General features: G+C 40.2%; 2 protein-coding genes across 2 annotated transcripts in view; one reads left to right on the plus strand and one right to left on the minus strand.

Moving 5' to 3' along the window:
• Window positions 1-825, minus strand: part of LOC110103975 (squamosa promoter-binding-like protein 9) — a 37,718-nt gene extending 36,893 nt beyond the window's left edge. The window contains exon 1 of the mRNA XM_020832883.2: window positions 61-825. Within this exon, the coding sequence (XP_020688542.1) occupies window positions 61-626 (566 nt within the window). The 5' untranslated portion in view covers window positions 627-825. The remainder of the gene's footprint in view (window positions 1-60) is intronic.
• Window positions 826-6,918: 6,093 nt separating this feature from the next.
• On the plus strand, window positions 6,919-8,591 carry LOC110103960 (ankyrin repeat domain-containing protein 65-like). The gene has a single exon (XM_020832867.2). The coding sequence runs from the start codon at window positions 7,073-7,075 to the stop codon at window positions 8,480-8,482; it is 1,410 nt and encodes a 469-aa protein (XP_020688526.1). The 5' UTR covers window positions 6,919-7,072; the 3' UTR covers window positions 8,483-8,591.
• The last annotated feature ends 2,325 nt before the right edge of the window (window positions 8,592-10,916 follow it).

A 10,916-nucleotide genomic window follows, 5' to 3' on the forward strand; every position in this document is an offset into this window, starting at 1 on the left:
ACTAATCTCCCTATGTAAAACCGATGGAACCAGCAGAGATCAAGCATAAAACTCACATACTTGCCACACTGCTGACAATACCGCTTCTCCTCGCCATCAAGCATCACGGAGGAAGCATTAGCACACCGGAGACAGACGCGGTGGCGTCGGTGATATCCCTTGAGGTCCTTAATGTCCGCCTCGCATCCCGGGACCTGGCAACGCACCCCGACGTTCACCACCCCCGCCCTGGCCCTCTTTCGCCCTCCGAACACCTGCTCCTCCTCATCTCCCTCCAACTCCTTCTCATCTAGCTCTGGGCAAGCGCACGGAACCCTCCCGGCCAGATAATTCGCACACACCAGCCTCGGATCTCGCTTCCTAACGCGATTCGAGCTCCCCGCCGGCGGAAGAAGAACAGGCGTCGGATCGGCATGGGTTTCTGCGTCGGACAACGGCGGCCGCATATATGGTGGGTGGGAAAGATCGGGAGCATCCCATGGTAGAATCAAACTATCGTCCGTCTCAATCGCGAAATCAAGGAGGTTTCCCCAGTCCCAGACTGCGGAGGCAGATAGATCATCTGAAATACCCACCGCCTCAGTCGGAACCGAAGATTCCGCCGGCGATGGCCGTGGGAAGTCCATCTTGGAAACCCAGACCCTCGGAGGAGTAGGAGGATAGAAAATGAGAGCAAGCGGTGGTCCTTTCGGGTGGGTAGCGGTTGCTTAAAGTGACGTGGGCCGTCCGTTTGGCGATGTGGGGTCCGATCTGGTGGAAAATGGAATCTCGTGGGGCGGCCCCAACAAGCTCGACAGTGTCGACACTGCTCCGATGATTTCGGGGATCGTTTGGGATCCTGTGGTGTAGTATTTGCTGGCCAGTTTTAAACGTGCCCGATAAGTTAAATGGAAGGGTATTGTTCGGGCGGCTGCAAAGGACTAATTCGCAGTAGGGTGAAAAAGTAATTGAAATTTAATTTTATATGCTAAATAATATTCAAAATAGTAAAAATATATTTACTATTTTTATTTTAAAAAATATATATATTTAAAACTTCATCCAAATTTAAATATATCATTATATTCAAATATATTCATGATGTACGGGAGAAAAGTCAACCCACCATTTTCACTCTAGCTTTCTCATTAATTATTGTTGTCGATTGATTTTCATTGGAGTTTTATTGCTCATGGGAGACATGCTATTAAGTTGGAGATTTATTTGTTCATCATCTACTTAAATATTTATGAATGCTTTTTTTTACTTTCTATCATAGTGTGCATATCATGTCATTTTGACAAAGTCGTTATGGAGAGAGAGAGAGATAAAGTATAAAAGTGTGTATTCAATATTTGTTAAAATATATGTGTGAATTATATTCCAACAATGATTGAATCGTGATCGAACAAGATTCAAGATAATAAAGACCAAGCTATTTGATCTTGATTTATATTATGTTCGAATATAGTATGATCATATCTTGTAGTATAATTCAATTGCATAAATAAGTATATTTTATGATGGTTCTATCCTTGTTCGATTATGTTCAAACTAATTTGAATGTGATTGAATTATTTTTTAGTTATGTTTGAAGAATAGTTGAGTTATAGTGGGACGAATCACTTTCTATAGGTCGATCAAGCATCAAAATTCGTATATCATTGTTTCGTCCGGAAAATTTTGTGTTGGTAAAGAGAGATATAGCTTAACGTCTTAGTTTTGTATGAATATCAAACACACAAATAGATAAAAGAGTAAAGGTATAGAGCTTATAATAGACACCAAAATTTTTATATGAAAAATCCTAAAAAGAGAAAAATCCACAGGGCTTGGCTCATTTTGAAAGAATCCATTATTAGTTATGGTTGAGTTCAAGGCTTTTCCTTGGGGGAAGGCTTTTATGTAAGAGTTGTTTGGTTGGCTGTAAAGTGAATGCAGTGTAAAGTAAATATATGAGGCTTTTTGGTTTTCTGTAAAGTGAATGCAAGATAAATGTTTTTTTATTTGGTTGAATGTATGCATAGTAAAGTCAAAACAAAGGTTGACATTCAACCGAGCACTTAATGTTCTTATTCTCAAACACAAAAGACAGACCTTGCTGCTCCAGGTTCCAGCACAAGGTGGTTCGGTCATTCTGCAGCTCCAAATTCTTATATGGACTGTCATGCATTATGTTGCTAAAAAGTGGAAAGGCATACCTCGAAGCAAAGTAGCATCTCATCCAAGCTGTCCCTGAGGTAACAGGTGAATCGAAAGAATCGTCCATACGCAACGAACTCAAATGCAATGGGTGGAGGTGTGGCTTCTGAGAGGAAATCGACTCTATACACAAGCAAAGTCTAAGTTGGACAATGTGGAATCAGCTTCAGCTTTGGTGATCTAATTCAAAAGTGGGATGCAGGCGTGAGATCAACGGGCATAGCTGTCAAGCATCTTGTGTCACGCGTGCATGTAAGTAGGTCTCATGGGATTCTCACAAAATCGTAGCCAAGTACGCGGTTGGTTGTATATTCAAGCAGTCCGAACAGGAGGTAGGAGATGCATGAGGGAGACGAACCGAAGTCCATTTTACACAGATGAAGGCCTTCAAAAGCATGATGTCGAGTAAGAATGGAAGAGCCAAAGAAGATACTATCGAGTGAATTCCTTTCTCATTCGATTTGAATGGGCTTAGTTTACGCTAAAAATGAACTAAAGTGGAGTTTCGAATACACTATGAATTTACTTTGATTTACTTCGATGGCCAACCAAACACCACAAAGTCAAAAAAGTAAAGCATTTAAAATGCATTGCATTTACTTTTCCTCCAACTAAACAACCCATAACAAACACACATTGTATAGAGCTCATTACATGGTAGTTGTTCTTAAAAGAGTGTTGACATATTTGTTTGGTCAGTAGGACTATATTTGGGTGATCGAGGTCGGCAAGGCTATAACTAACATGGGACAGTGGTTGGAGTGGACAATAGTCAGTAGATGATGGTGGTAGGAGGGATCATAGTCGGTAGACAAAGGTGCTCGAAAGAACCGTAGTCAGAGGGTGTTGATAGTTAGAAAAGAACATAGTCGCGGGCAACGGTGGCAGGAGTTTAACCATAGTTGGTGGGCGACGGTTGTCAAAAAGATCATAGTCATAGGGTGATGACGATCATAGTATACTGTAGTCAAAGAATGACGGAGGTCTGAGAGGATCATGGTCAACATATGGTGATGGTCAGAGTGGATTGTAGTCAGTGTGTGATGATGGTCAGAGTGGACCATAGTTGGCTAATATTAGTCGAAGTGGACCGTAGTCAATGAACGTTGGTGGTATAAGGAGTCATAATCGACAGGCGATGGTGGTCGGAAGGACAGTAGATGGTAGACAAAGGTGGTTAGAAGGACAATAGTCAGTAGACCATAGTCAGTAGGCGACTATGGAAGGAGTTGATCGTAGTCAGCGGGTGATGGTGGTTGAAAAAATTTTAGTTGAAAAACGACGATGGTCAGAGTGGATCATCGTCGGTGGGCAATGGTGGTCGGAGTGGATTGTAGTTAGCGTGCAACGGTGGTCGGAGTAGACTGTAGTTGGACCGTAGTCGACAGGTGATGATGGTAGGAGTGATCGTAGTTGGCAGGTGATGTTCAGTGGCCGAGGTGGAAGTTCGATGAAGGTCAGTGGTCGAGCGAAAAGTTCAGTGAAAGTTTGATGATGGCCAGTTGCTGAGAGGTGGTCAAGGAGGAGTCTGGTACCAGAGAACTCCCATATTTGTCTTCCTCTCTTCTCTTCTTTCCCTTGCTTCCTCCCCTTTTTTTGTGAAGAATGGTGAGTTTATTTATAGTTTTCTAAGAGTGTCATGACCAGTAAATAAGGAGAAGATTAAGGGCATGTTAGGAGTATTTCAAATGGACGACCTATATCAACTCCCTTGATCATGGACTGTTTATTGAGAATTTGAGTGTATTAATGATGCTAAAATTCATCAATCTTAGGCTCATTGGGTCCATCTCGTCGAGCCGCTCGATTCAACTAAAAGTATGTCGCATTTGGATATCATTTGTATTGTCTAGTTAATGATCTGAATCTTTTAAATAGTCTTTGTGCCCTCATTTAGACTTATTTTGGGTTCAGATTGGACCAAATTTGGTCACTTTGAGACGTTCAATTTGACTATATGTTTACTAAAATCAGAGTTCATATGGTTTTGAATTTAATTCTGAAAATTTTCAATTCATAATTTCATTGAGATTCGTGCCCGATCAAGATAATTTTTTTGATAACATATCAATTACATGGAGGAGAATCGAAGGAAGGCATAGAAAATGGTTTGATATTCATAATAAAATGAAGCAAAGTTAGTAATATATTTTTAACAATCTCATTAATCTTATATGCAAAGTGATGGATATCGATTAGAGATGGTTTAGTATGAAATTGGAGGTAGTATGCTACTTTGATAAAGCACCCTCAATTCCTCAAACCAAGATGCTAACGGATTGATGATCATGATTTTTCATGGAAGATGTTTTCTTATCCATTAAATATTATGTGTCACCGCTTCTCCTGAAAATAGTTTGACTATAGTTCCTTGTAAAAATGAGATTAATACAAGATTAATACATTCACCATATTCGGTTGATTCAGGTGATGAAGTGGACATTTTACGTGCAAAAATTGGTGATATTATGGAGGTACATGTTGCGGATGATTGTGATTTAGTGAATGTTTCAAAACATCAATGCCAATTAAAATGATCATCTTTTGATTATTCATTTACCTTGGGGCTAAAAGTAACAATACAATGATCATCTTTTGATTATTCAATTACCTTGGGGCTAAAAGTAACAATATAAGGTATTAAGAACATATGGATAACTCTCAACCTATAATAGTCAATGCATGAAAATTTATTAAATTTGATTGCTAACAATTTACAAACATCATGCTTAAATTTGTTTCCCACCGAATTACGCCTTATGCTACAATTTAAGAGCAAAAAGGAGTTAAAAGTTTATGTTACTTGTATATACCATAAAGGTTAATTTTCAATTTAAGGTGATAAATCAGATAAAGAAGTATGGTACACCCATTGCTCTTCAAATACATGCTTATGAAGCATATGAGCATAAAAGTTGCAAATCCAAGCATGTTCGATATAAGTAGCCTTACATCAAAACGCATTTTGTACATTGGATGTAAGCGATAAGGTCCACAATAAAGTTCAGTCACATCTCATTCGACATATGATCAAATATAATCTTGTACCATTCAATCTTACTATGAAATTAAAGATGGTTGTATCAAAAATTAAAAGAGCGGGCTGCATGCAGGATTGCACGACCGCAGGGGAGGGACAGGACTGTGTAACTCGTGAATGGGCAATGGTGATGGCGAGCTGGTGCGGGTGTGAGCGAGCAAGGGAACAAGCATAGCAGGTGCGGGTGCAAGCGTGCAGGATTGTGCAAGCAGGTGAGGGTGAGGCCACTTCAATGTGAGCTTGACTCCACATCAGTGTAGGTATGAGCACCCCGAGCGTAATTGCGTGGGTGCGCAAGTACTGCGAGATGAGACGCCTACGCGGGTGTTACTTGGCGAGCTGACAATGTCAGACGAAACTCGGGTCAAATTCGGCTAGCAGGTTGACTCAGACCCGACCCGTATTTTTCAAATGGGTAAACAATTGAAAACGAATCTGACCCGTTTATGAAACGGCCAACATGAACCCATATTTTCTATGTCGGGTTAATAATTGACAACCATAGAGTCAAATGCAGGTCATTGATTAAAGTTCTGTTGTGTTTAATGGATTCAGTAGACTTGTTCAGCAGATAACTTGGTTAACTAGGGTATATGAGTCTCTACTATTTAGTATTGAAGTGACATATTTAACTCAGTAAATATTGGCTTCACGTATGGCCCATTCAACTCATTCAAGTTTGACCCAAGCATTTCTGTATGCGACTTGAATGGAGTTAAGGCTGTAAAGGAAAATGGTTGTCGATTTGCTCCTCTGTACGTACATGGGCTCATGACCCCTAACAAATGGACAAAACTCCCACAAAACTAAGTCAAACTCTAAATTATTGTTAAGCATCCACAGGTTGGCTGGTAGTTCCAAAAGGCTCAACGTGAACTCCAAGGCCTCCTTCCACTTTCTGATTTACCAATAACAAGCTCAATGACATCTATGGATTATCAATGGATTTTACATACTTCAAGTTTTCTTATCCACACATATGCTCTCATCCTTATAATTATTCCTTAATTAAATATATATTAAGATTTTATTTGGGATAGCTTTCTTAATATTTTAAAGTAACTTTTTAGTACAAAATCTAAAAAATACTTTAAGAATAAGTAAGAAAGCCGTCCCAAATGAAGCCTGAATAATAAGTAAAAAATATAAAATTTATTATATCAAGTTAATAATGAGTAGTTATATAAAATATGAAAGATGCTTAATTTTATGTGTAAACAACAAAAATAAATAATATCCGAGTCATAATCCATTTATTATATACATGATTATGCATATAGTGATAAAAAAAATCACACGACTTTAAAATTTATCCTTTTAAACTCATTTTTTCTTCTAAATTATATTCAATTACATAAAATAATTAATCTTATGATATGATTAAGGTGTGTTTAGTTGGAAGTATTTTGAGCTTAAAATAAAATAAATACAAATAAGCAAAGTTAAATAATATCCCTTTTCTAGCAAATCAAAGGGTCTCTAAGCCTAAAAATGAATCATATAAAAATTATTATCTTCTCAATCAAAACTGCTATAGAATTAAAAAATTTTGACAAATAGAAAATCCTTAAATTATACTTTTTTTAAAACATTTGTATAACACGTGGCAAATTTAATTGAAGAGCACGACACCCGATCGTTTTAGATTTCTCCTGATGATTTTATATTCATTGTATAAAGGAGTCATCCCTTCCAACTTTCTACAATTCAACGGAAACGAAACTAAGAATACATGTGGCTGACCCATCCATCGCCATTAATCAGACTCTTCTCTTCTCTTCTCATGAACCTAATCAAAGTTTCCTTTGAATAAAAACCTCGACTTTCCCAACAACCGAGAGAAAAATTCCCATGGATCGTCTTGTGAGTGCGGAAGCAGCGGAAGTGGAGCTCAATTTCCTGCCATCGAAGCGGTGCACCGCCACCTTCAAAATCAGAAGCCTAATTCACACCATGCCGGTCGCCGTCCAGCTGACGACCACGAGGCCGTGCTTCTACGCCTTCTCGCCCGCCGCTGTAGCCCTAATACCGCCTCTCTCCTCCATTGTCTTTGACGTCGTCCTGCCCCCCACGGCGGCGCCACCAATTACCTCCCCGCCTGATGCGATCCTCGTCCGATCCGCCCTCGTTCCCACCCTCCACCACGCCGACACAGGCACCTTGCTCCGCTTCTTCTCCCGCCCAACCCTCCCCGTCTTTCGAGACGCCACCATCCCCATCCTCCTCGTCGGCCACCGCATCCTCACACACCTTCTGCTCTCTCCCAATCCCCACTCCCATCTCTCCCGCGTCATCCCTTCCTGCACTCCCGATGAACTCTCCACAACCCTGCCCCTCGCAGCCGCCGCTGGCGACGCCATCACCGTCGCAGCCCTAATCGCAGCAGGCGCGAATCCCAATGCTCGCAGCGCCGGAAGAAAATCTTCCCTTTCCCTCGCCGTCTCCGCAGGAAGCCTGGATTCTGTCAAAGCCCTAATTGATGCCGGGGCCACCGACCGCCCCTTTTACGAGGCCGCCGCCGGGAACAGAACGGATCTGATTTTCATCATGCTCGGCAAATTCGCACCCGGAAACATATCCTGGGCCGATGCAGTCGACAACGAGGGGCGGACGCCGGTCCACGCGGCGGCGGAGAATGGCTGCGTCGAAGCCCTCCGCCTCTGCTTCACCATCGGCGGCGGCGACGCCGACCTAGCCGATGCGCGCGGGTGGACCCCACTCCATTACGCAGCCGCCGCCGGCCATCTTAAAGCCGCGGAACTGATCATCGGCTACTCGGGCTTCGATCCGCGAGGAGCGCTGACGAGGGAAGGTCAGGGGAAGAGGAGGACGCCGCTTGAGCTCGCTGTGGAGAAAGGGAACGATCACCTATACGAGCTTCTCCGACCATATGGTCGGGTTATTAGAGCGGCGCGGGGCGTCGGCGGCGAACTGGGGCCAGCTGTGAAGGAGGCCGGAGGGGTGGAGGAAAGGGACCAGAACGGGTGGACGGCGTTACACGTGGCAGCATTTAAAGGGAGGATGGATGCCGTGAAGCAGCTTGTAGAGGGCGGCGCGGACTTGGAGGCTGTGGACAATGATGGCTACACGCCGTTGAAGTGTGCCGTGGAGGCTGGAAATGCTGAGGTGGCGCTATGGCTCATCAGCTGTGGAGCTCGCGGTGGTGTAAAGGGCTTTCTTATGGCTACAGGCGGCGGCGGCGGCGTTCCTCCGTCTATGAAGGAATCATGCACGGCGCTGGTTTCTGCTGCGCTCTGTTGAAGTAAATAAATAAATAAGTTGTATATTTGGGAGCATTTGAAGTTTTGAATTTTTGCTCCCAGTTTGTATATAATCTGGTTGAGTGAAATTAGAATTAAAAGTTACTTTTGATGGATTTTCATCTTTATGGCCGATGGAGTTTTGAATTTTTATTTGCAGAAATTTGATTTCTTTTATCCCATTATGCTTTTGGTTTAACAAATATGTTTCTCATTTATATTTTCTTTTTATGTATGCAAATATGCTCAAAATAGTTTGGGTTAAGTAGAACTTAAAATAATTTGGATTTAGGCTTTGTTTATTTTTTTTTAATTAGAAAGTTGTTTTAAAAAGCAATAAGAAAGTCATACCAAATAAAATCATAATTTGATTCTCAAATTAATAGTTTGTGACTCCAATTAAGTTATTGTTTTGAGCTAAGATGTGATGGAATTGAACTATCTATGCATCATTGTTTGTGGTTCCACTACTAACCCCCTCTTTTTAATGCTAGCACCTCATCACTTATTAGAACCTCCAACCTTTTCAAAACTCCTCTTCCAGTGATGACTTAACTAATGGCTCTTATGTATTGTTTAAAAGGCATAAGACTTGACATTTTGTAGGAAAATTTGTGTGATGATATGCGCATCTTATTTAAGTTGTGATTGAGGATTTAAAGTGCAAGGTTATAACATTAGTCGGCTTTTGGAGCATGAGATATGTAAGAGTGAGAAAGCATACAATGAAGTAAACTTGTAATGTTTTGTTCCCCCTCTTTATAAGTGTATATATATGAATAAGCCAACAACCTCCAATTCGATATACCTTGTGGCTAGGAAGTTGGTTAAAGGTTCAATCCTCGAACACCAATGTGAACACACTAATGGCCAAAGAATCACTTGTCACTCAACGAGTTTATACTCACCACTTGTCATCGACCAAACTGTACTTATCTCTCATCACTCAATGGGTATATCTTACCACTCCTCACTCATCATGACTACACTCGTGACTCATTACTTGACATGACTACACCCATCACTCATCACTCGATGGGTCTGCATTCGCCACTCATCAGTTGGCAAGCCTACACTCCTCACTCATCACTTGATATGACTACAATTGTCACTCAACAAATTGACTCAATTAGTAATAGCCCGCAAGTCAATTGTTTATGAATGCTTTTATATTTTTCTAGCTTCATACTTTTGTGCTACACACCTTATGTAAATGAATATACAATTTATATATTTTTTCATGTAGCCCTATAGCCCTATAATTAATAAACGGTCATAGGACAAATTTCAAAGAAGGAGAAAGTCATTTGTGAGCACTTAGCTTTAATAGTACAATCCTTTGAGTCTCCATCTTTCTCACTTTATCATTTTTTTCTTTGTATTAGGTGAACCTTATAATTCTTTAAAGTAAGGTCATGGTTTCATCTATATATAATTTTGGATCCAACTCTAAGAACTTATACTTTACAATATTTATGCCATTTTCAACAAGAGCAATTGAATTACCATAATTAAAATTTTATGGTCGGGTGATGAGCTTTGGGGGGTTGAAGTTGCTAATGAGATAAAGCTGCAGAGAGAAAAAGTGAGTATTGCCTAGCATCAACATCAAGAAGGAAGTACAACAACCAAGTGCATAGCTCATGCTTTAGGCCACAATGAAGAGAATAATCATCATATATTTAGTTCAAATCATAAATTTTGGTTCAAATCTAATTCAAACCTTGGTCAAAAGTTCGAACTAAGTTCTCAATTTGAGTATCTTTATATCATTTTTTTTTTTTGCTAATTAAAAAAAAACTTTCTAATCATAAAATTATCTACACATTGATTTTGCATATGTATGCGACTTTTATCAATAGTTAGTGCAATAAATAAGATACTTCTATAAGCTACAAAAATTGTAAACAGAAAAAAAAAACTATGTAATGATATAAAAGATAATCTTCTTATAAAATTATTGATGACTTGCACATATTAAAAAAAAAAAACGTTCTATTTTCAATTGATTTGATGTCTTCATATGGAGTGAACAACTCATAGCTTATGGAAGGCCTCATCACTTTGGAAAATAATATCCGGAATTTAGCTAGACAATCAAAAAGGAATCCAGCCAAGAGTTTTCTATTCATAAATAATTTCATTAAGAAACAGATTAAGAATGATGAGAAGTTGAAATTTTTTACCATTTCAAGCTAGGCCAGACTAGACTATAGTAGAGAAATTCAATCTTTGATTACCTCTATTGTTTTAGGTGACTTTCAGAATTGATACGTCATCACAAAATTAGCTTGATCGGGCACGAATCTCGAGGCAAAAGTTAGTTGGAAACCTCAAAAATTAAATCCGGGAGCACCTGAACTCCGATTTCAGCGAGCTTACAGTCAAACTGAGCGTCTCGGAAATACGAACCCAACGACACCAAGATCAACCCA

Source organism: Dendrobium catenatum, unplaced genomic scaffold (genome assembly GCF_001605985.2).
Source record: "Dendrobium catenatum unplaced genomic scaffold, ASM160598v2 fragScaff_scaffold_142, whole genome shotgun sequence".
NCBI lineage: Eukaryota > Viridiplantae > Streptophyta > Magnoliopsida > Asparagales > Orchidaceae > Dendrobium > Dendrobium catenatum.

Coding starts and splice junctions, on each gene's coding strand:
- LOC110103960 (XM_020832867.2), top strand. CDS start 7,073: ATGGATCGTCTTGTGAGTGCGGAAGCAGCGGAAGTGGAGCTCAATTTC.